The sequence below is a fragment of the Panthera onca genome, chromosome A1 (assembly GCF_046562875.1).
Source record: "Panthera onca isolate mPanOnc1 chromosome A1, mPanOnc1 haplotype 2, whole genome shotgun sequence".
NCBI lineage: Eukaryota > Metazoa > Chordata > Mammalia > Carnivora > Felidae > Panthera > Panthera onca.
In genome coordinates, this window is record NC_138339.1 from 193,333,851 (window position 1) to 193,360,077 (window position 26,227).

A 26,227-nucleotide genomic window follows, 5' to 3' on the forward strand; every position below is an offset into this window, starting at 1 on the left:
AGGTAAGTAATCTCCCTGATAAAGAGTTGAAAGTAATGGCCATAAAGATGATCACCAAACTTGGGAGAAGAATGGATTAGTAATACAGGGAGAACTTCAACAAAGAGAAAACACAAGAATATACCAATCAGAGTTGACGAATACAATAACTAAAATGAAAAACATAAGAGGGAATCAACAGCTGATTAAGATGATACAGAGAAACAGAAGACAAGTGGTACAAATCACTCCATCAGAACAGAAAAAAAAAAAAAAAAGAATTAAAAAAATGGGGATAATTTAAGGGACCTCTGGGGACCATATCAAGTGTACTAACATTTTAACATTTTGCATTATAGGGGTCCCAGAAGGAGAAAAGACAGAAAGGTGCAGAAAACTTATTGGAAGAAATAATGTTTGAAAACATTCCTAACCTGGGGAAGGAAACAAACATCCAAGTCCATGAAGCACAGAGAGTCCAAAACAAGATGAACCCGGAGATCCACACCAAGACACATTATAATTAAAATGTCAAACATTAAAGATAAAGAGATAATCTTTTTTTATTTTTAATTTTATTTTTAGTTCTTTAAAGTTTATTTATTTTGAGAGAGAGAGAGATAGAAAGCATACACACTTGGGGGAGGGGCAGAGAGAGAGAGAGAGAGGGAGAGAGAGAATCTCAAAATGATGGCACGGAGCCTGATGCAGGGCTCGATCCCATGAACCATGAAATCATGACCCAAGAGGAAATCAAAAGTTAGACGCTCAACTGACTGAGCCACCCAGGCGGATAAAGAGATAATCTTAAAAGTAACAAGAGAAAAACAACTAGTTATGTACCAGGGAACCCCCATGACACTATCAGCTGATTTTTCAGCAAAAACTTTGCAGGCCAGAAGGGAGTGACATGACATATTCAAAGTGTTGAAAGGAAAAAACTTACAATCAAGAATACCCAGCAAGGTTATCATTCAGAATCAAAGGAGAGTTTTCCAGACAAGCGAAGCTAAGGTAGTTCACCACCACTAAATCAGCCTTTCAAGAAATGAAGAGACTTCTTTAAGTAGAGAAGAAAAAAGTTATAACTAGAAATAAAGTATATGAAAGAAAAAATTGCACTAACAGAGGCAATTGTAGTTATTAAGTTATTATAGTTATTATAATATAGCTATTATATAATACATATAATATATAATATTTAATATATGATATAGTCATAAAGTATAATGTAAGTTATTATAATATATTATTAAGAGGCAAGCAGTTATTAAGCTAATATGAATGTTAAAAAGAAGAAGTGAAATCAAGTATATCTCTAATAATTAGTTAAGGAATATACAAAATAAAAAGATGTAAAATATGACATCAAAATATAAAACATGGTAGGGGACAGAGTAAAAATATGCTTTTAGAATGCATTTGAACTTAAGCAAACACTGACTGAAAATAGACTATGAGAGAGAGAGAGAGAGAGATGGTAACCACAAACCAAAACCCTGTAATAGCAAGAAAAATAAAGCGAAAGGAATACAAACATAACACCAAACAAAAGCATCAAACCATAAAGAAGAGGAAGAAAAGAAGAAAGAAACAGAGTAACTACAAAAACAGCCAGAGACCAATGAGCAAACTGGCCATAAGTACGTACCTACCAATAATTTCTTTAAATGTAAATAGACCTAGTTCTACAATCAAAAGACAAGGGGGGTGGCTGATGGATAAAAAACAGACAAAACCGAGGCCCATCTGTATGCTGCCTATATGAGACTCACTTTAGATATAAAGATACATATTGATGGAAAGTGAAAGGATGGAAAAAGATATTCCATACAAATGGAAACAAAAGCTGGGGTAGCAATACTTACATTAGATAAGATAGACTTTATTCTTTTTAAAGTTTATTTATTTTGGGAGAGAGAGAGAGAGAGAGAGAGAATGAACAGGGGGAGGGGCAGAGAGAGGGACAGACAATCCCAAGCAGGCTTGATGCTCAGCAGAGCCTGACGTGGGGTTCGATCTCACAACTGCAGGATCACAACCTGAGGCAGTATCCAGAGTGGATGCCCAAACTGACTGAGCCACCCAAGGACGCCCTCACCGTTTTTAGACAAAATAGACTTTAATTTTTTTTTTTTTTTTTTCAACGTTTATTTTATTTTTTGGGACAGAGAGAGACAGAGCATGAACGGGGGAGGGACAGAGAGAGAGGGAGACACAGAATCGGAAACAGGCTCCAGGCTCTGAGCCATCAGCCCAGAGCCTGACGCGGGGCTCGAACTCACGGACCGTGAGATCGTGACCTGGCTGAAGTCGGACGCTTAACCGACTGCGCCACCCAGGCGCCCCCAAAATAGACTTTAAAACAAACTGTAACAGGACACCTGGGTGGCTCAGGCGGTTGAGTCTCTGACTTCGGCTCAGGTCATGATCTCATGGTTTGTGAGTTCGAGCCTCACAGTGGGCTCACTGCTGTCAGTGCAGAGCCTGCTTTGAATCCTCTGTCCTTGTTTCTCTCTCTGCCCCTCCCCTGCTCTCTCTCTCTCAAAAATAAACATTACCAAAAAATAACAAAAGAAAAAGAAGAGAATCATACAAGGATAAATGGGTCAATCTAACACGGGGATATATTTGTAATATTTATGTACCCTATAATAGGAGGCATCTAAATATATAAACAGACATAAATATCAATACACATAAAGGAAGAAATTGACAGCAATATAATAATAGTGGAACACTTTAATGCTATCTATCAATGAATAGATCAGACAGTAAATCCAGACAGCAAGGAAATACTGGTCTTAAACAATATAGTAGACCACATGGACTTTACAAAACTAGAAATCAATTTTAGGAAGAAAACTGGAGAAAAACCACAAATATGTGGAAACTAAACAATATGCTATTAAAGAACCAAAGGGTCAACAAAAATATCAAAGAAAAGACAAAAAAATTCCTTGAGACAAATGAAAATGGGAAAACCACGTTCCAAAACTTGTAAGATACAGCAAAAGCAGTTCTCAGGGGGAAGTTCATACCAAAATAGGCTTACCTCAATAAACAACAAAAACGTCAAATAAACAATTTAACTTTACACTTGAATATATTAGAAAAGTAAGAACAAGCAATGGCCAAAGTTCAAGAAGGAAGTAAATAATAAGGATCAGAGTGAAGATAAATGAAAGAGAGGCCAAAAAAAAAAAAAAAAAAAAAAAAAGAAAAGAAAAGAAAAAAGAAAAATAATCAATGGGAGCACTTGGGTGGCTCAGTTGGTTAAAGCATCCGATTCCTGATTTCAGCTCAGGTCATGATCTCACAGTTTGTGGATTTTCTCTCTCCCTCTCTCTTTGCCTTTCCCCTGCTCATGTGTACTCACTCTCAAACATTTAAAAGAAAATTAAAAAAAGAAAAAAAGAAAAAAAATCAATGAAACCAAGAGCTGGTTCTTTTAAAAGATAAACTAAATGGACAAACCCTTAGGCAAGACTCATCAAGAAACACAGAAAGAGGGCCCAAATAAATAAAAAATGAAAGACAACTTACAACCAATGCCACAAAAATACAAAGGCTCACAAGACTACTATGAACAGTAATACACTAACAAATTGGACAGCTTAGAAGAAATAAATTCCTAAGAACATACTATTTCCAAGATTAAATCATGAAGAAACAGAAAATCTAATAGACCGATTACTTACTAGTAACGAAACTGAATTAGTAAAAAACAAAAACAAAAACACAAAACTCCTAATGAACAGGAGTCCAAATTATGTCAGGAAATTGAAGATGCTTCCAAACTTATTTTATCAGGTCAGTATTACCCTGATACCAAAACCAGACAAACACACCACTAAAGAAGAAAACTACAAGTTAATATCCCTAATGAACACAGATGTAAAAATCCTCAACAAAATATTAGCAAACCAGGGGCGCCTGGGTAGCTTGGTTAGCTAGGCATCTGACTCTTGATTTTGGCATAGGTCATGATCTCATGGTGATGAGATTGAGCCCTGTGTCAGGCTCCACGCTGGGATTCTTTCTGTCCCTCTCCCTCTGCCCCTTCTTGCTTGTGTGTACTCTTTCTCAAAAAAAAAAAAAAAGAAAAAAAAAAAGGATGATATACCATGAACAAGTAGGATTTATCCCAGGGATGCAAAGATGGTTCAACACCCACAAATCAACCAACGTGATATGCCACATCAACAGAATGAGGAATAAAAAAACATATGATCATTTCAATAGATGCAGAAAAAGCATTCGACAAAATTCAACATCAATTGATGATAAAAACTCTCAACAGAGTGAATATAGAGGGAACGTACCTCAATATAATAAAGGCCATATATGACAAACCCACAGCTAATATACTCAATGGTAAAAAGCTAAAAGCATTTTCTCTAAAATCAGGAATAAGACAAGGATTCTTATTCTCAGCACTTTTATTCAACATAGTATTGGAAGTCCTAGCCGTAGCAATTAAAGAAATAAAACTCATCCAAACTGGAAAGGAAGAAGCAAAACTGTCACTATTTGCAGATGACATGATATTATATACAGAACACCCCAAAGACTCCACCAAACTATTATAATTAATAAATGAATTCAGTAAAGTTGCAGGATACAACATTAATACATAGAAATTTGTTGCATTTCTGTACACTAGTAACAAACTATCAGAGACAGAAATTAAGAAAACAATCCTATTTACAACTGCATCAAAAAGAATAAACTATCCAGGAATAAACTTAACCAAGGGGTTAAAGACCTACATTCTAAAACTCTGACACACTGATGAAAGAAACTGAAAATAAAAAAATGGAAAGATATACAATGTTCATGAATTAGAAGAATTAATATTGGTAATTTGTCTATACTACCCAAGGCAATCTACAGATTCAATGCAATCCCTATCAAAATATCAAGGGTATTTTTCACAGAAGTAGAACAAATTATACTAAAATCTGTATGGAACCACAAAGGACCCTGAATACACAAAGCAAAATTGAGAAATAAGAACAAAGCTGGAGGTATCACAACCATATTTCAAACTATACTATAAGTCTATAGTAATCAAAAACTATTGTACTGGCACAAAAACAGGCACACAGATCAATGGAACAGACTAGAGAGACCAGAAATAAACCCATGCTTACATGGTCAATTAATCTATGACAGAGAAGGTAAGGATATATAGTGAGGAAAAAAAGAATCTCTTAGTAAATGGTATTGGGAAAACTGGAAAGCCACATGCAAACAAATGAAACTGGACTGCTTTGTTACACCATACACAAAAAATAAACTCAAAATAGATTAAAGACTTAAATGTAAGACCTGAAACCATACATCCTAGAAGGAAGCATAGGTAATAAGTTCTTTGACACTGATCTTAGGAATATTATTTTGGATCTGTCCCCTCAGACACAAGCAACAAAAAGCTAAACTAAAAAAAAAAAAAAAAAAAAAAAAAGGAACTACATCAAACTAGAAAAGTTTTTACACAGCAAAGAAAATGATCAACAAAACAAAAAGGCAACATAGTGAATGCAAGCAGATATTTGCAAATGATATATATAAAAAGGGGTTAATATCCATATATAAAAAGAACTCATACAACTCAATATTAAGAAAACAATCTGATTAAAAAACGGGCAGAGGACCTGAATAGACATTTTCCAAAGACATACAGATGGCGAACAGGCACATGAAAAGATGTTCATCATCACTAACCAGGGAAATGCAAATCAAAACCACAAAGAGGTTTCACCTAACAGCTGTCAGAATGGCTATTATTGAAGAAACAAGAAATAACAAATGCTGGTGAGGATGTAGAGAAAAGAGAACTCTTGTGCACTGTCGGTAGCAATGTAAATTGATATAGCAACTATGGGAAATAGTATGGAGGTTCCTTTAAAAATTAAAAACAGAACTACCATACCATATGATCCAGTAATTCCACTTCTGGTTATTTGTCCACAGAAAACAAAAGCACTAATTTGAAAAGATACAGGCACTCCTATGTTCATTACAGCATCTTTTACAATAGCCAAAATATGGAAGCAACCCAAGTGTCCAAGAGGGGCAAATGGATAAAGAAGATGTGATGTGTATGCGTGTGAGTGTACATGTATGTAGGTATGTGTACACACACACACACAACAGAATATTAGTCATAAGAATGAAATCTCATGACTTACGGCCTAGAGTGTATTATGGTAAGTGAAATAAATCAGAGAAAAATACCTTATTTCACTCACATGTGGAATCTAAGAAGCAAAACAAACAAACAAGAAACAGGAATAGACTCAGCTGCAGAGAATAAACTGATGGTTGCCAGAACAGAGGGAGGGTAGAGGGATGGATGAAACAGGCAAGGGGGATTAAGAGGTACAATCTTCCAGTTATAAAACAAATAATACACAGAGATGTAATGTACAGCATCAGGAATGTAGTCAACAACATTTTAAAACCTTTACATGGTGACAGATGGTAACTAGACTTATTGTAGTGATCATTTTGTAATGTACATAAATACCGAATCACTATGTTTTACACCTGAAACTAATACAATATAGTATGTCAATTAAACCTCAATAAAAAAATGAGCTGTTCTAGTTTATTCAAAATTCTAGTGGAAAATGATCTTGAAAGATCAACTTTTAAATAGCAAAATTTCAGTAAACAGAACTGAACAAATTATTTTATAATAACAGCAAACATTTCTGTATTACTACTTATATGCAAGACACTGTTCTACATGCTTTACAAACATTTAAATGATTGAATTCAATTATTCAAAAGATACCTTTAAGTACTAAAGCATCCTGTGGCCTTTAGGATAAATACCAGTTGTTAGTATATGGACAAATAAGGATTTTAGAGTGCCAGAATCTAGGACATAACAGAGCTTAGTATAAATATATAATAGCCAAGTATAATGGGGCGCCTGGGTGGCTCAGTCGGTTCAGCATCCGACTTTGGCTCAGGTCATGATCTCGCAGTCCGTGAGTTCGAGCCCCACATTGGACTCTGTGCTGACAGCTCAGAGCTTGGAGCCTCCTTCTGTTTCTGTGTCTCCCTCTCTCTTTGCCCCTCCCCCATTTGTGCTCTCTTTCTGCCTTTCAAAAATGAATAAATGTTTAAAAAAAAAAAAAACAGCCAAGTAAAAAAAATTCTTTTTAATGTTTATTTATCTTTGAGAGAGAGAGACAGCGTGATCAGGGGAGGGGCAGAGAGAGAGATGGAGACACAGAATCCGAAGCAGGCTCTAGGCTCTGAGCTGACAGCACAAAGCCTGATGCAGGGCTTGAACTCGCAAACCACGAGATCATGACCTGAGCTGAAGTCAGATGCCCAACTGACTGAGATACCCAGGTCCCCCTACCAGTTTTAAGGTCAGATTTACTACTATTCTCTTTTCTCCAAATTCACAAAAACATACCAAAGCTAGTAAGTTATGAAATTCTGCCTGAATATAAGTTCTGGTGTACTAGTTAAAATCTTATGCTTTCTTGGGGCATCTAGGTGGCTCAGCCAGTTAAGTGTCTGACTCTTGATTTTGGCTCAGGTCATGATCTCATGGTCATGGGATTGAGCCCTTCATCAGGCTCCATGTGAATGTGGAGCCTGCTTGGGATTCTCTCTCTCCTGCTCTGTCTGCTCCTCCCCTACTCGTGCACTGGTGCACTGTCAAAATAAATAAATAAACATTAAAAAAAAATCTTACACTTTCTTTTAAAGTTTGTTAGTTTGGGGGCACCTGGATGGCTCACTCAGTTAAGCGTCCGACTTGGCTCAGGTCATGAACTCACAGCTCGTGGGTTCGAGCCCCACGTTGGGGTCTGTCCTGACAGCTCAGAGCCTGGAGCCTGCTTCATATTCTGTCTCTGTCTCTCTCTCTGCCCCTCCCCTGCTTGTGTACTCTTGCTCTCTCTCAAATATAAATAACCATTAAAAAAAATAAAGTTTGTTAGTTTGTCCACAAATATTCTAGAGCCATCCCTAAATACGTCACATTCAAAACATCAACAAAGAGACAAATCTTTTATGTAAACCATATAGTTTTGTAAATGGAAAGATTATACATAATAAAATATTTTAAGGTTATAACAGCACTCCAATAAAAACAGCTGACTTAGAAATTTATTTTAATATAAAATGTTCAGATTTAGATACACTTCCACATTACAGAAAAGATTTCTCTAATATTGTATTTACTAATGTATCATGTTTATAAAGTTGATTTGAATTCAGAAGTTTAATAATTTGAGTCATTCTAAAAGATTTTGGTCATAGGTTAATTATATGAAGAGTTGCCTCAATTTTTAGTTTCATGTATTGCTAAAATCACAAATGAATCTGCAAGTCTTCATTTAACACAATTAAAAGCTCCATTCAGTTATTTTCTAAGTTTATCAGTATATGAAAGGTATATGTACTTGATGTACTATTCTACTAACTTTTCTGTCTGAAATTATTTTCAAAATAAAAAGTTTTTTTAAAAAGGTAACCATTCTATTTGCATGTAGTCAAACCACTGAAAGTCTAGGCTGTTCAATGAGGCAATGATATTTACCTTAATACTCATCAGTGATTTTCCTATTAACTAGACTATTAATAATATACTTATCTATTGATAAATTAAAGACAAATCATTTTCTCTCTTCCCCTTCCTCCAACACACATAAACCAGAACATGCAGATTTTTAAGAAATGAACTGGGGAGTATATAATGAACTTAATTTTGGAGTTAAGTTCAATAGTTTCTTTTGTTTTTTAATGTTTATTAATTTTCTTGCGAAACAGTGCAAGTAGGGGAGGGGCAGAGAGAGAGGGAGACACAGAATCCAAAGCAGGCTCCAGGGCTCTGAGCTGCCAGCACAGAGCCTGACACAGGGCTCAAACCCACGAACCATGAGATCATGGCCTAAGCTGAAATTAGATGCTTAACCAACTGAACCATCCAGGCACCCCTCAGTAAGTTCTTTGAAAGTAAAACATCCAGCTACTTTATGACTAGCAATTCCAGTGTTAGAGAAAATTTATCTAAGACAAATAAAAACATATGCCCAAAAGACTTTATAGAAAATTTCACAGCAACTTCATTCATGATAGCTCCAAAATGGAAACAACCTAAATGTCCATTGACAGGTGAGTGAATAAACAAACTGTGGTACATTTCTACCCAGCAACAGTAAGGAATGAACTACTGATACAACAACAAAATAGATGAAAATATAATGTGGCATGAAAGAGGCTAGACACAAAAGATTACACCGTGTGCAATTCCATTTATTTTCAATCCAGGAAGAGTGAAACTAAGCTATGGTGACAGAAATGAGGAAGTGTTTGTCTCTTGAGCAGCAGTGGTTGAGATGGACAAAAGGGGTATAAGGAAACTGGACAGTGACTGAACTGTTCTATTATCTTGTTTTAGTCTATGCCACAATTATATGTTATAAAAACAATGCATGTAAACTACAGTTCACTTGAAATAAATATACTTCTTTTAAAAATATTTTTTCTAAAATCAAAAGTAACAGGAACAAAAATCAAAGAGTTTTAACATTTCCAGACATGCAGGATGCTTACCTGTCTAAGAGCTGATCATGTTTTTCTAAAGCATTCTTTTCAGCCATCACTGCTCGTTCCTTTTCAGCTACAGCATTATCCCTTGCTTCTCGGAGATTTCTAAAATTTAAGTATACACTCAATTATTCCAAATACATAAGTATCTATTTCCTAAAGATTCATAAATGTACTTGCTTAGAGTGGACTGACAATCTTAAGGACCCACTTGAGGTTGGTGACCTAAGGTGGATATTATATGAATTTACCTGGCTTGGTATTTCTATAGCAACACACACTAGTACAGGTGCAAACATGGTCTACCTCTAAATGTCCCAGTATCTTTCTCCATAACTTATCTCTACGTGGGTTAAAGGTAGGCTAAACAGTTTGTATATATAACTTGTTTGATCCTTACCATAATCTAATGAGCTAAGTATAATTACTCACACAGTACCCACAAGAAAACTGAGGTCTTGAGAAGTTAATAAATATTCTATAAAATATTTTAAATGCAAAAATATAACATAGAGATCACAAGTGTCAAAATGGGAACAAATGGGATATGAGCTAGCTGAAGCGATGACCCTTGGGATCTCACTTACAGAGGAATGGAAGAGAAGAGAACTGAGGGCTGATAGGTTAGGAAGAAGAAGAGACAAAGGACATGTAGTCCTGATAAGATGACAAACAGATAAATGTAAGTAGTGTACAAACAGGATAAAAGACTAGAGATTGCTGCTAAAGAATGGTGATTTGGAGGTGGAACAGTACTTCTCAGGATAGAATTTTAGTGGATACCAAGATCCAGGGTGTAACCACTGAAGTAGCTAAGTGAAGCTAAGTCGATATTCCTGTAGGGCTCAAGAAAGTATGAAGTCAGAGCGTTAGGTGAGGCACCCACTAATAGTACTGATGATAGCAGGAACTGAAATTGAACGACACATTTAATAACATCTAAGAGTAATGTCCAAAAAGCAGAAGGTAACAAGAGTGAATAATTAGGTTATGACACAACAAGATATGAGCGCCTTTACAGATCAAATCTTGTTTTTTTCTTAAACTGGAAGTCTGGATCAAGAAAAATACCAACAGTAAGCTTTTTTCAGAGACCCACTTAATTTTTTAAAAATCCACTTCTCTAACATAGTTATAAATAAATATAGAGTATAACATAAATAATTTTGCTCATATAATTCCTACAAATCCTGTATGTTTATTTCCTAACCATTTTTTATAGTGAAGTAAACTATAACTTCAAGAGCTTAAAGTACCTAGTTCTAAGTCACAGCCTATGTTAAAGCTCTAATTTGTGTCCAACCATGTCTACTGCAAACAAAGTGTTTTTTTTAAATATAATTTATTGTCAAGTTGGCTAAAGCAAGTGTTTTTTTACATCATATTACCATATCTCCCATAAAGACCTGGATTGGGTATTAGAGTTTTGTGTTTATTATTCATGGAGAATATCAGTAGAAAGTCATGAAAATCCACATCGTTTAAATAAATCTATGTAATAACTATTGGACAGAAATGCTTACTTGCTGTGCCAGTATGAAATGTCATCTTTTACATTGTGATACTAACAACAAAGTTAAAATTTAAAACGTATCAACCAACAGAGACTCCTCAATCAAATGGTTTATGAACCAGAAATAAATAGTTCACAAAAAACTGGAGTACAGATAACTTATTAAGAAGAAAATAGCTTTTATGTATTATTCTCTAAGTGGAAGTGCATTTTAAAATAGGTATCACAAAATGTCATGTCATTATTTTCTGACATCATCCTGATTGCAATGGTCTTCAAAAAATATTCTATCATCAAACTAACGGAAACATTAGATTTAATTTTATACACAGAATTAAATTCTTTAAGTATATTAAACAATGATGTATTTTTCATTCCTAGATGATCTATATATTTCATCCAGTAAGTCATCACAAACTGGTTGCAATTTTCATTTCTCAAAGATAGCTTCATTGTTCTGTAAGTTATTTCAATAACAAAATTCCAAGTAGATTGCCATTATAGTACTATTAATCATGAACAGTTAGTAGGTGGAGAAGCTTCCGTCCCTAACTATATTTCCTTTCTGCAATAATGGGCATTAGAAATAAAAGCAAGTCACAGAGAATGAAATAAAACCCAGAATAAACTAACAAAAGGGCTTGTGAGCAGAGATATGATTAGAAGGTCCTAGTGCATTCACCATGCTACAATCTATATCATCCAGCTAACTATAGTTAGTGCTATATTAAAGCATAAACAAAATTCCAAGGCCACAAAGAAGAGTTGATTATTTTTAATTGGAGGAAGAGAGGTGAGTGTATGAAGGGAAGATATGTAAGTTGGACCTTGAAGGACAAAAAGGGCAATTTAAAAAAAGAAAACTAGGGTGCCTGGTGGCTCTTTTTAGCATCTCACTTTGGTTCAGGTCATGATCTTGCGTTCGTGAGTTCAAACCACACATGGGGCTTTCTGCTATCAGCACAGAGCCCGCTTCTGATCTTCTGCCTCCCTCTCTGCCCCTCGTCTACTCTCTCTCTCTCAAAAATAAATAAACATTAAGAAGAAAAAAACAAAAAGAAAACTAAAATGAGTCTGAAAAAATGCTAGAGGCTGAGGTTTCTACCAACAGGCTCTCTCCTAGATGTCTGCTGGTAAGATTTCTGTGTGAACCTAATCTCCTAACAGTTTCCATACCTTCCACATCTCCACTCACACACAACCTGCATACAAGAAGGCTCACAATTCCTTTTAACATAAATATAGAGATACAGTACTTACGCCTTTAATATTATCAATTGACCTTTAAGGTTTCTGACATAAACTGAATATATTCCACTGACAATCATAGTAATAACAAACATATAGATGCTTACCACGTGCTAGTAACTATTTTAGGCATTTTACGTACTACGACTCATTTCATCTTCACAACAACCCCGCAAAGTGTAGGTTGTCTCATTATCTCCATTTTACAAAGGAGAAGACTGAAACACAGAGAAGTAGTTATCTACCGTCACACAGCAAGGGAGCGATGGTGCCCAAATGTAAACCCGAGCTTTCTGGTTCTAGAGTGCGCGCTCCTTATCATGTCACGCTGCGTTTAATAAGATTCCCTTTGTGTCACAGAAGTTGTCTCCTTGGGAAATTCTGTCATTATAAGATTTATATGGTCATCTCGTAGCACAAATGTTGAATTAAAAATAAGCTTCGTAAAGACTGCGACTATATTACATAAAAACTTGTTCTTACAGCCCATGCTCCTTCAAACTTAGACTGGTTTGATAAAACACCAGAAGGATTATATTCTGGCCACAGATAAAACCATAATTGCCATATAACTAATAAATTATCCATTTAAAAATGTTAAATGCATTAGAAATGTAACAACATACAGTTTTGGAAGAGCAAGAATTCTAATGTTCTTCAAAGGACAAACTTGAAAAATTTGATAGAGACTATGTGCAGCATGTATAAGTTAAAGAAGCTAAAGTTTTAGAAGTTCAAATGAATATATAATCAAATGTAATGAATAATAATAAAGAATGATGTTGGAAGTTGGCCAAATGGCCAGAATTAGAATGTTTTAAATACAAAATTATAATATTTCATTCTTAAAAATGCTTTTAGAAAGCTAACATTTTTTTTTCATGTTTTTCACGATTCTTTCATGTTACATCCTACGAAGTCCATCTCTCATGTGGACATATCAGAGATACACATACTTATCTCTCCCATCCACCCTGTATTTATGCACAGGAGGCGGAGAGGAAAGACGGTAGAAAAGGGAAAAGAAATCCCATCATTCCTATGTAAAGCCAAAAGTGAGAGCCCTAGTATAATAACTAGTGTCCAAACAATGTATTTTTCAACTTGAGGCATTTTTAAGAGTGAAAGAGGGTGCTATTAATAACTATGTCAGAGAAATAAGCATAAAGCAGGAATTACGGGGACAAAAACTGGAAGATATCATCATTTCAACTATGACCTTCAAACAAGAAACTTGAAGAGCTAAGTATTCATTACTTCACTAAATAAGAGAATTGTAATATTACAATAAAACAGATGTATTTCCTATGCAAACTAATGTTTCAAAACTTGATATATTAAAGTTTATCCAGAATTATCTTACAACCAAAACCTGAAACCTCAGTACAAAATGTAACAATGTATTTCCGTACATGGAACATACTTTCCTACTACTAGAAGATAAATTTCATGGTGCCAATATGACAAATCAAATTTATACTTGAAAAGTTTGGCAAGAAAACTTTCTCATTTTGCAAGAATGAGAAAAACGTTAGGAACCTTTGAAATTCTAATAGGAACAAATCAGAGTTTGGGAATGCCAAGGGCATGCTTGGCCTGAATAAACACCACTAATGTCTCAGAACTTGAAATTTACCAAGAATAAATAGTGAAAAAAACATGGATGTCAGAAGAGCTCCCTAGGCACAACTAAGCAATCCATTCTCCTGCCTCCATATAAAAATATTTTTGGTTAATAAAAGTGAATACATTCTTTCCAGTTAGAACAAAAAAGGGACTGAAACAGGCTATTTACATGACAAGCTTATTTACAGGGAAAGTATCTGAATTAATCACTTCTGCCTCCAGATGAGTCTTCCTGGACAACATATAAAACTGCTCATTTCCATATCTGAAGCCATTGTTTTTAAGATGGCATAAACAAGAAGGGTTGCAAGTGGATTATCTGCCGTTTATAATCAAATGACCAATAATTGTTCCTTTACTTAACATAGTTGTTGAAAAGTGATGACTAGGAAGGATATAACAAAAAAAAAGCAAAGTGGAAATTGTATGTAACATAATTTCTTGGGGGGAAGCTATGCATTTCCAGAGAAGAAATTTTTTGAGATTCCTTGTGACTGAACATACTATATTTTCCTATCGTTTCAATTTAGTTGGTGCTCAAGCAAATTTTTTGTTCATTTTATAGATGTGAAAACTTCATCCTAGAGTAGATAAATATCTGGCTCAAACTATGGTTTAAAAGAAGTTATGAAAAATGTAAGCATCAAAATGCAAAAACTTATTTAAAATCCATTTATGTGTTAAGGTTTAAAAATTAGCTGATGGGGTGTCTGGGTGGCTCAGTCAGTGAAGCATCCAACTTCGGCTCAGGTCATGATCTCAAGGCTCGTGAGTTCGAGCCCCACATCAAGCTCTGTGCTGACAGCTCTGAGCCTGGGGTTTTCCTCAGATGCTGCCTCTCTCTCTGTCCCTCCCCTGCTCATGTGCTGTTTCTCTCTCTCAAAATAAATAAACATTAAAAAAACTTAAAAAAAAAATAGTGTGAAAGAAATCAAAATATGTTATTAAGTCCTGAGTGCCCTGGAGAAAAATAAAGCAAAGAAGGGGCTAGTGGGCAGGAGGTGTGGAAGGATGAGGAATTCCACAATTTTCTACAGGGTGGTCAAGACAGACATCAGAAAGCAGGTAACATCTAAAGACATGGAGAAAGTAAGGAAACAAGGCTCTAGAATACCCAGGAGTGGAAGGTTAAGCAGTGGAAACTGTAAACACAAGGGACCTGAGGAGCCTGCCTATGGGTTAAGGGAACAGGAGCAGTGTGAGTAAACAAGGGACTAGAATAGAGTAGTAAGATGAGGACGGGATAAATGGGAACTGATCACACAGTATCCCAGGGCATGATAATCATTTAAACTTGTACTCATTTGGATGGGGAACCTTTTCAGTTGAACAATAATTCAATTTGATTTACAGTTTAACAGGAACTGTACTGAGAACAGACCTGTGAGGGCAAGGAAGGAAGCTGGGGGGGCCACTTAAGAAAATCTTGCAGTAATTCTGACAAGAGATAATGGTAGCTTGGATCAAGATGGTGTCTGTGAGATGATAAGAGAATCATAAATTTTGAAGACACAACTAAAAGCATTTGCTGATGAATAGAAGACAGAATGTGAAGAAAGAGAAGAGGTTGATGACTTCAAAATTTTTGCTCTAAGAGGAAATGAGTTATCTGTAACTGATCTGGGGCAGACTAAAGGTAGAGCAGGGTTGGAGGGACAGAAGTGTACTTTTGCACATATTTTTTTTTTTTGCACATATTAAATTTAAAATGCTTACCAGATAAACAAATAGAAATGCCATGAAGGCAGCTAGCTGCAAAAGATGACAAGGAGATGAAGAGGACCAGAAAAGGGAGTGAGTAGGTATAGCCAGTAAGAAAGGGGCAAAATCAAAGTGTAGTTATCTTGAAAGTCAAAGATATGTTTCCAAGAGTGAGGAGTGGTCAACTGTATGAAATATTGCTGACAGGTCAAGTAAGATAGGAACTGAGAACGTGACAACTAGATTTTCAGCAACATGAAGGTCTCTGGAGTTTTTGATAAGAATGGCTTTGTTAGAGCGGCACAGGGAAGCAAAAGCTTGGTAATAGATTATTATTTCTTTTTTAAAGTAGCCTTCACACCCAGCATGGAGCCCAATACGGGGCTTGAACTCACAACTTTGAGACCAAGACCTGAACTGAGATCAAGAGTCGGACACTTAAACGACTGAGCCACCCAGGTGCCCCCTTGGTAACAGATTTTTTTTTAAACGAGGGTAAAGAATGAATATATAAAACTGCAGGAATTTGGTTACAAAGGGAAACAAAGAAATGAGCCAGTGGCTACAGGAGGAAGTGGCAATTAAAAAATAAGTTTTTTTTTAAAGATGGGAGAAATAATGTTTGTTAGTAACAATAGTTGGGAATAGTTGGTAGAAAAGGAAAACCTTTTCCTTTCTTCAAAGGAGATAATTGTTGGAGCTGTGTCTTTGAGCAGGAGAACATGCTCTTGTTACAAGTGGAGGTTGGGCTTTAGGTAAGTAGTAAAGAGAGATAGATTCAGCAAGAAAAATCATACTATTTTATGGAAAAATAAAGGCCTATTTACTAATTTTCAAAATTATAAATGCCTTTATGAAGTTCTAATGATTCACACTCAGCCCTGAAGTATAAAGTGGGGTTTGAAACTCTCTTAAAAAACCAAATTTCTTTCTCAAATAAATTACCGCCAAAATTACCATTTTGCTAAGAGATCTTTTATCAGTTTTTATAGCCTTGACCAGTAACATGGGAATCTGCATTGCACTGTAGAATCAGATGTATCTAGTTTTACCATTTAAATAGTCTGTAATCATAGGCAAATCACACTCACTGTGTCTGTTTCCTCATTTCCAAAACAGGGATACTAGTACCTACAACCTCATAAAATGTCCCATTTAATTCTCTCTACAATGTATATAGAGTGTTGAGTACAACGCTTGATATGTAATAGGCACCCCATAAATAGTAGCTAGTTAGTATGTTATCTAAATATGAAAGGCTACATTAAAAATTATGAAGATGGGGCAGCTCAGCTGGTTAAGTGTCTGACTTTAGCTCAGGTCATGATCTCATGGTTTGTGGACTCAAGCCATGGGTCAGGCTCTGTGCTGACAGCTCAGAGCCTGGAGCCTGCTTCAGATCCTGTGTCTCCTTCTCTCTCTGCCTCTCCCCTGCTCATGTTCATGCTCTGTCTCTGTCTCTCAAAAATAAAAAAACGTTAAAAAATTTTTTAAAAAAGTTATGAAGATATTCATTTAGAGAATAATAATTAGGGTTTATGCTTCCCAAGGTTTTTTTATTGTATAAAAAGAAAATGACAATATATACAAGGGTATCCTGCAGAAACAGAGAAGACTGCTGGAGGGGCTTCAGCAGTTTAATACCCTTCTTGCACTTTAGGGCTGAGGGGAGTGACATCTGGGATGCAACAGAGAAAAATTTCTGGTACTAAATGTCATGTCACACAAATACTTTTAGGCTTGGTTAGAGTTGCTGTACCTGTGAAAGATCAGGAATGGTTATTCTCCTTTCTAAATCTTGTCTGAAACCTTGGGTTACTAGCTGTGCCTGACCAACCATCTCTCTGAGACCGGCAAAGTAGAAAAGATGAAGTCATGTCTGACGTCCACTTCCTGTCCATCATCAGGTGGTGTCAATTCTTTCACCCAAATACTATTTAAAATCAGCTTGTATTCTCTCCTTCCATTTCTCAGCTTCACTTAAGCTTTGCAATAGTCTGTTAACCAATCTCCCTGCCTCTGGGCCCTCTTCAATTATAATCCTCCCGACACCGTAACTAGTTACAAAAAATGAATATATCACATTACTCTTTTTCTATAAAATTTCCAAGAATTCCCTATTAACATCAGGGCTTTTAAAAACCTCACCCTATCCTGAATGTTACTACCTCCCTTGCTACCCTATGAGCTATATATACACAATAGTTATATTTAAGTTCTTGCATAACCTGAACTCACCTTACTTCTTCTCTGGAACACCCTGTACACCTTGAAATAATTAAATATTATTAATTAAGCAGTGAACACATATGGTAATCACTTATAGGCATAAAAAGATAGTTAATAATAAAATATAGCTAACAATAAAATTTCATTTGTAACTCTTTGAGAAGATCCTGAGTTATCTGTAAAGCTATATACTTCCAGAATAATCTAACTAAAAAGACACGCTGAATATTCTTAAGTTTTTCCATCTAAGAACTTAAAAAATTATTCAGACACCTGGTCAGACATGAACAAAAGAAGTTTGTTGAAGCACCAATTGAGGACATACACTTTTAAAATGATGAATGGAGCCTGAATATACTGGTTCAGATTCATCTATTCTTTTTTAAAATTGTTTGTTAACATTTATTTATTTTTGAGAGACAGAGAGAGAGAGTGCAAGGGGGGGAGGGGCAGAGACAGAGGGAGACAGAATCTGAAGCAGGCTCCAGGCTGTGAGCTGTCAGCACAGAGCTCGATGTGGGGCTTGAACCTACGAACTGGGAGATCATGACTTGAGCCCAAGTCGGATGCTTAACTGACTGAGCCACCAAGGCGCCCCTCGATTCATCTATTCTAATGCATTATATATACTCAACTAACCTTTGTAAATAAACTTGGATTGAAGATGTTTAATATCACTCCAATATTTGACACAAACTTCAAGTTTATGTCATTAAGTTTCTTCTTGAGTACTTTTGGAAGATGATAAATTCTGATCAAGATGGATTTTACTGATATGGTGGGAAAATAAAATCACTAAAGCAATACTGTCACATTTAAAAGCATATTTTTGATCTCCCTTTCCCTACTGGTTTGACTTTTTCAAAAGCGTGATAAAATACTTGTAACAAACTCATTCTCCTTTTTACAGGATCACTATGAGAATAGTTCTTTCTGGGTTCACAATTATGAGACCACCTTAGGTCAAGGTAGTTTTACTTTTGGAAAAACTTAATCAGATGAATTTATTTCCTTTTTGTTACCTCATAGTATTAATTAGGAACAAATAAGTTAGCATTTTATGTAGAAATTTAGACTGAAACAAAGGGCATACAGACCTGCATGTCTGTATCATGTCATTTAAGGAAAATGGTTCAATGCTATGGAGATCAATACTTAAGATTTTTTTAATTTATTTTTTTTAATGTTTACTTTTGAGAGAGAGAGGGAGAGAGAGGAGGGAGGGAGGGAGGGAGGGAGAGAGAGAGAGAGAGAGAATATGAGTGGGGAGGGGCAGAGAGAGAGGGTAACAGAATCCGAAGCAGGCTCCAGGAGCCCGAGATGGGGCTTGAACTCACAGACCACGAGATCATGACCTGAGCTGAAGTCGAACGTTTAACCAACGGAGCCACCCAGGTGCCCCAATACTTAAGATTCATTACATACTTTATAGTAGTGCCTTCTAATGATAATAATTTCATAATGTTATCAGTGACTTTTATACAATCTTCATTTTAATACTGTCAACAAATCGATAAAAGAAAAAAACTTAAAATACTGCCTACAGATAAAAGGTATCAGAATAAGTACTACTTATACATAGCTTTATAATTTATAATGTACTTTTCATATACATTATCTCATTGAGACCTTACAGATCACTCTGTGAAACAGTACTATTAGCTCACTTTATAAAAGAGTAAATTAAACTTCAGGGATATTAAGCAGATTTACTGGCAGAGCCAGAATTTAAGTTTAGTCTTTTGATCCAAATCTTTTTCATAATATACTCCCTGTTCAGGAATAAAGCTTTTCTTCCAAATGTATAAGAGGGTCTGTACATTTCAGTCACAAAATACCTGCTAAGCAAGAAGTTATTTATAGAAGAATCTCACCACCAGAGTGAGTTTCACTATTTCCCACAGCGGCAAACTACATTTTAAAGCAACAGAAGAAGACAAGAAGCCTAACTCCCAGACTGAGCAAAGCATACATACATACACGTTATAATCCCAACTACAGTACTTTTGATGTATCCAAATACCCAAATTCTTTCTTTGCTTATTTCTGCCTTTTCTTAAGTCTTTGTCTCTTGTGCTCTCTTCCCCTTCACTTCACAAACTACGGTATGACTGCAGGGATAGATGCCAAGATCAGCTGGCATGTGTTCCATCTTTCTCTTACACATCTAAGAGGAGAAAATAAAAGGCACTCTCTTAATATCCCCCAATGTATAGAAAACAAACCAAGGCCATAAAATATTTCTTTAATCTTATTTAATTTTCTTCTAAAAATGTTTATGGGGGGAGAGGTAAAAAGACTAAGTACAAACATGCAAGTGTAAGTACTTCGTCTGTTTTAACTCCTATTATGAGATTTCAAAAGAAATAATTTATAATTTATTTTTACTTTATGAAGACTAGTGAGACATAAGCACTAAGTACAGTTAAATCCTGCCATAATGAAGAAACTGTGATTCAAAAAGATTCAGCCATATAAAATACAGAGTTGGATTACTGTGAGGTTAAAAAAATGACAAAGGTGAGCCCTACAGCTAGGGGTCCTTGTGCAATTCAAATCCATTTGGATCTGGGCTGCAGTCTGGCGCCACCTGGTGGCAAATGCCCACTCTGGTTTCAATATCCATGGGGTCATTCTGGGTACAGTGGCTGCCCGGGGTTCCAGGGCAGAGGCCGGGATCCCAGGAATTTCCTGGTTAGGTGGTATCCATTTTGATGTGGATATGGAGGCAGAACAATATTGGGGAAAAGGAAACCTGCTTTTTGTTTCCATGCTTCTACAAATAGTTCTGTCAGCTATTTCCCAACCTACCTGTATCAAGCATCCTAGAGAATAAGGGCTAACTTGTCTAAATCTATGTTGCCATGCATTTTAAAGGATTTTTAAAAAGAACAAAAAACTGAAAAATCAGGAAATTCTCAAAATGATTGTAATACCAAAGTTTATGTGCTATGTGGGTTATCTGGAAATAATTATGCATGCTATCAAAGAAACAATCCCATATATTTTAAGGTTAATAAGCCAGTCAATAAAAGCCTATAAAATCTGTAACAGAATTGAGTCACAGGACTAAAAGTACTTATGTGTAAAACAGAAATAATATCACCTATGCCACAGGTCTATCTCATGCCCAGACCCTTCTCTTGAGATTCAGAACCTTATACAGTCAATTTTTCTGTTTATATTACACAAAAGCTTTAAATAAAATAAAACTAAATTTACCTTGTTTTCCTATTAAAGCCTTATTTTTTCCCCTAATATTTTAAAAATTGCATCATCATCCATATTAGCTACCCAATCCAGAAACTTGATGACATACTTAACATCTTCTCACTCCCTAATCCAATCTAGTCACTGAATCCTGTTGGTTCTGCCTCCCAGAAATGTTTTCAATCTGGCCCATTACTCTCCATCTCTATTGCTATAATCCCGTTCTATCATTTCTCATTCTGGTAGCAGAACCAACCTCAAAACGTGGCCTTTATGTCTGTGGTCATATACTTTACTTCTCTACTCTCTCCACATTGCAGAGAAATCTCTTTTTTATATAAAATTGGATCATATAATGCATATTCTTAAAATCTTTCCATTGTTCCCCATTGGTCTTACTTAGACAATGCTCCAAATACATGATCTGGACCTCTGTTTCCCTCTTCTGTTTTATCTTTTAGAACTCAGTCTACACTCAAGTCATATGGAATTATTTTCAGTTTGTTCAAAAAGCTTCATATTGTATAATCTCCAGGTTTTATACATGCTGAACATTCATTGCCCAATTCCTTTCCCTTCCCTAACCTGCATCTTACACTTAGTCATCATGCAGGTATCAGCATGGGTATTTCTTCTGCCGTGACGTCTTCCCTGATTCTATATAGTCTCATCCTGTGTTGTCATTTTCTCCCATTATCATCATAATTATTGTTTCTCTACTGTCTTTATGTCTATTAGAAAACCAACTTCATGAAGACAGAGGTCCCTGATGTATCTATGGCATATGGTGGATCTCAACAAATGTTTGCCAAATAAGTGAATACAGTGCTGGGAGAGCTCAAATGTAAACTTTTCTAACATCAACCTTGGTATATAGTAGGCTTATATCTCTTCTTTTGGTCTGCATTTTGAACCCTACCAGCAAGTGACCACAAGGTAGAGGAAACTTTTTACCCAATACAGGGCTGGGACTAACCAAAATTTTGAAAAAGATGGAAGAATTTGTTTTGACATTCTTTAATCTCTCTGTATGCATCTCTCTCTAATCTCCTAATGTCCTTGTTGTCCTAAGCATGAATTCATAAAAATGGCATACTTTAGTTATGACCATGAACAGCTAAATGCAACAGCATATGGATCTTAAAAAAAGGTTACATGAAGAATCACATATAGCCACAAAAGAATACATACAGCATGATCCCCTTATGTGACACTAATATAATATGAAAATTAAACTATATTTCTCAGACATATATATTTACTGGTAATTTAGATAATAAAAGTACAAGAAAAAGCAAGAAAGTTAGTATAAAAATCAGAATAGTAGTTATCTTTATGGAAGGAAGGAGTTAAGCAGAAAGGGTCTCAAAGACATTTTTGTGGTGCTGACACTGACTCTTGATTTGGATGGTGGTTAAACAGGTATTTAATTTGTAATTACTTACCAAATGTACATTTAAAAAATATAGTTTATATCCTCTATGACTGACTGAATAAACACACAAATACATCAAAAGATACTCCATGCTCATGGATTAGAATGATTGGGAAAGTGTCCACACTACCCAAAAACAAGCTATAGATTCAACGCAATCCCTATAAAAATTCTAATGGCATTTTTCACTAAACTAGAACAAAAATCCTAAAATTTGTATCGAACCACAAAAATCCCCCAATAGCCACAGCAATCTTGAGAAAGAAGAACAAGGTTGAAGGCATCATGTTCCCTGATTTCAACTTATATTACAAAATGAACATAATCAAAATAGTATGGCACTGGCATAAAAACAGACACATAGATAAATGGAACAGAATGGAAAGCCCAGAAATAAAGGAGTCTTTTCAGTAAATGGTGTTGGGAAAACTGGAAAGCCATTTTTTGCTTTTGTTGTCAGATTCAAAAAATCATTGTCAAGATTGGTGTTGAGGAGCTTACTGCCTATGTTTTCTTCTAGGAGGTTTATGGTTTCAGGTCTCACATTCAAGTCTTTAATCTATTTTGAACGAATTTTTATGTGTGGTGTAAGATAGTGGTCCAGTTTCATTTTTTTGCAAGAGGTTGTCCAATTATTTAACTGCTCGAAAGGATTTCAACATTATCATAAAAATCTCTCTCAATCTGTTTTATTAAAATAACAATTTAACAGCGATTTAAAAAGTTATCTTTGCTGGTTTTCTACCCAAAGGCTAATTCTGCACATGTAGTTCTTACAGATTTTCCCTAGTAGAGGCCAACTACATTAACACAGTAGGTAAAATTCCAGCTTTTTTTGCCTGGAATTGAGGGGAGGAACCCTCAAAGTTTTTGCTACTATACTCCTAGTAGAACAACATGTTACAGTGATAATTATAGAATTAAGTCTGATTTAAAGTCTTGCTTGTTGGCAAACTTCAAAATATCATACACTCAAATCAGTGTTGATAAACTAGTATGAGACAAGTCAATTTCAAAATAATTTTCCCACTAAAATATAAACTTTCAAAAGCCATATGAAGTATAATCATAGTATAATATAGTATAGTATAGTGATAGTATAATGAAGTATAATGATAGTAAAAAAAAAAACAAAACAAACTACTGTTGAAATAAGTAGCATTTATTTCACCCTAATACTGCCAATCACTGACTAAGGGAACCGTATATATACTAATCTAAAAGTGATTAAAATGAATAAAAATTATTCATCTTCAAGATTATTTAATATATCTGTCAGGGCCAGCAGATAATGAGGCATATGTGATATTTCATATTATTATTCCAGTTTTAAAAAATTTCTTGCAGAAATCATTGGCATGTTATGGGAAGAACTACTGGCATCTCTTATTCCCTTTTCATCTCTGTCCTCAATATGAACCCTTAAAGGCAAAAAGACAAGTTCCCAAGATAATGAAGAGATAATGGGAATACCTGAGTAAAGAGGCTTACCTTAAGGTCTGATAAACCCTCTTCTGAGGTAGTTACCAAAGACCTTAGAACTTTAATGTTCCATTTTATTTAGATTTGATGTCATAGAAATAGTTTAATAAGCTTCAAAGAGAAATAATTTCCTACTTCTTTTATACCTGTTTTCCCGTTCATACATTTCCCGAGAGGCACTTCGAAGTTGATCAATTTCTTGATTAGTTTTCAATCTGATTTGTTCCAGTTCATCATGTAGTTTATTTTCATATTCTGTTTTATAATGGTCTCTGCAAGGAGTCAAAGATAATATCCATGAATTTTGTTTCTGTAAAAGAAACGTACTTTTATGCTTCGTGTTAGATTTATTATCTTACGTCAAGTAAGTTCTATATACAATGTTATCTGAAAAACATAGTTGTTAGATATATTGCCTCAAAGGCTTAATTACTATATAAAATGTGCTCATCCTTAAAAATATCATATTAATAGTTTTTAATGCATATGGCTAAAGACCTGAAAACTGATGTATATGGAATGCCCTTGATTTAAACATAATCTGGTGTTGTACATGTTGAGAGACAAAATTTAAAAACAAAACGAAAATGACTCTAATTGACTGTAAAACCTTTCCTTCTAAAGCACAACAACCACAACCACTGTGATTTCTGAGCAAAGTCAAAGCATTACCTAGGCCATTAGCAGGAGCACAAACACATGAAAAATTCCACAGACTAGGGAAAAAGTTATGAATGTGTGAACTTTTAAAGGATTAAATTTTAAATTTGTTTTAGTTTTGGATGTGCTGATAAAAATAAATATCTCAAGGATTATAAGGACTATAACTATATACATATATATATATATACACATATATATACACACATACATACACACACATACATACGTGTATATGTACTATATATACTATATATATACTATAACTCTAATAGCTTATACATCTAGTTGAAGAGAGAAGACAGGATCAAAATGCAGGAGTCTGATTCCGGAGTGTGTATGCAATGCCGTCCCTTCATTCTTCTTAGGTTTCACATAGTCAGGAGAAGGTCAGCTTAGGCTCTGCACAATTAGACTGTTTTCAAAAGATCCTTTCACAAAGATACTTACATCTTTTCTTTCAAAAAAAAACCACTTACATAGAGATCTTAGTTGTAGACAAAAAGGTTATGTCATAACAACAACAAGAATTATAGCATATATACACCGACCCAAAAGAAGTAGTCTTTTCACTATTGGGAAAAAAATAAAACTATGTCTTAAGAAAAAGTCAACTAGAATAAGAATATATTAAAAGGAAACAAAATGAACTGTTATTTTAATATAGTCCAATATAATTAAAAAAAAAAAAAAATCACTGTTCTTCCCCAAGCTAAGAGTTCCCTCAGAGAAAATGGTGCTAATTTGTATCTATTTATGTGAAAAATAATGCAAATCTTGCCTGGATGTTACATATTTTTCATACATCTCTTCTCTAGCCTTTTTGGTTTCTTCAAGTTGAGCCTGAAGTCTTTCAAGGCGATCCTCTTCATGGGCACAGCGAACACTAAGCTCCATGTTTTGGCGACTGAGATACTCTTTATCCTTTTGCAGTAAAGTAACAGTTTGTTGTAAGGTGGTTACCTACATATGGGCAGAGACAGACAGTGTCCAGAGCAACTTCGTCTTACTTTTCAGGGTTTACTGTAATATTTTCTTTCACTTATGCTTTCACTCACCACATAAAAAGCTAATTCTTACTTTGCAATTTCCCATTCAAACAGAGCTACTGAAGTCCCTTTTTCTGTTAACTACATCAAAAAGGAAAAATGTCCCTCCCACAATTCTGCCCTGGGCTGTGCCCACAATCACCGTATGATAAAATACACATGACTCTATGAGCTTACCTCTTTTGATAATTCATTTCTTTCTTTAGCTTGAGTTATGTGAGAGGCTTCAAGTATTTCATGTTTTCTCCTTAACTCAATTATTTCCTGTTCAAGGGCATCACGCTCACTATAAAATTCAAATACACTTATTTATTTTTACTAAAATAAAATTCAAATACATAGGTACATTTTATATCCAATTTTATAATCAACATTTAAAAATGGGCTGGGGGCACTGGGTGGTGGCTCAGTTGTTAAGCATCTGACTTGGGCTCATGTCATGATCCCACATCAGGATTCCTGAGTCGAACCCCTCATTGGGTGAGCTTGTGCCCTGCTTCGGGTGAACAC

General features: G+C 35.2%; 1 protein-coding gene across 8 annotated transcripts in view; it reads right to left on the minus strand.

Annotated features, from left to right (window-relative positions):
- Positions 1 to 26,227, minus strand: part of PIBF1 (progesterone immunomodulatory binding factor 1) — a 204,815-nt gene that overhangs the window by 131,934 nt on the left and 46,654 nt on the right. For all 8 annotated transcript variants that reach the window (XR_013550051.1, XM_078432907.1, XM_078432868.1 and 5 more), the window contains exons 7-10: positions 25,895 to 26,003; positions 25,450 to 25,631; positions 24,155 to 24,280; positions 9,571 to 9,669 (exon numbers count right to left, since the gene is read on the minus strand). Coding sequence is in view for 7 of the 8 variants with exons in the window: in XM_078432907.1 (XP_078289033.1) it covers positions 9,571 to 9,669; positions 24,155 to 24,280; positions 25,450 to 25,631; positions 25,895 to 26,003 (516 nt within the window). In the remaining variant the exon portion in view is untranslated. The remainder of the gene's footprint in view (positions 1 to 9,570; positions 9,670 to 24,154; positions 24,281 to 25,449; positions 25,632 to 25,894; positions 26,004 to 26,227) is intronic.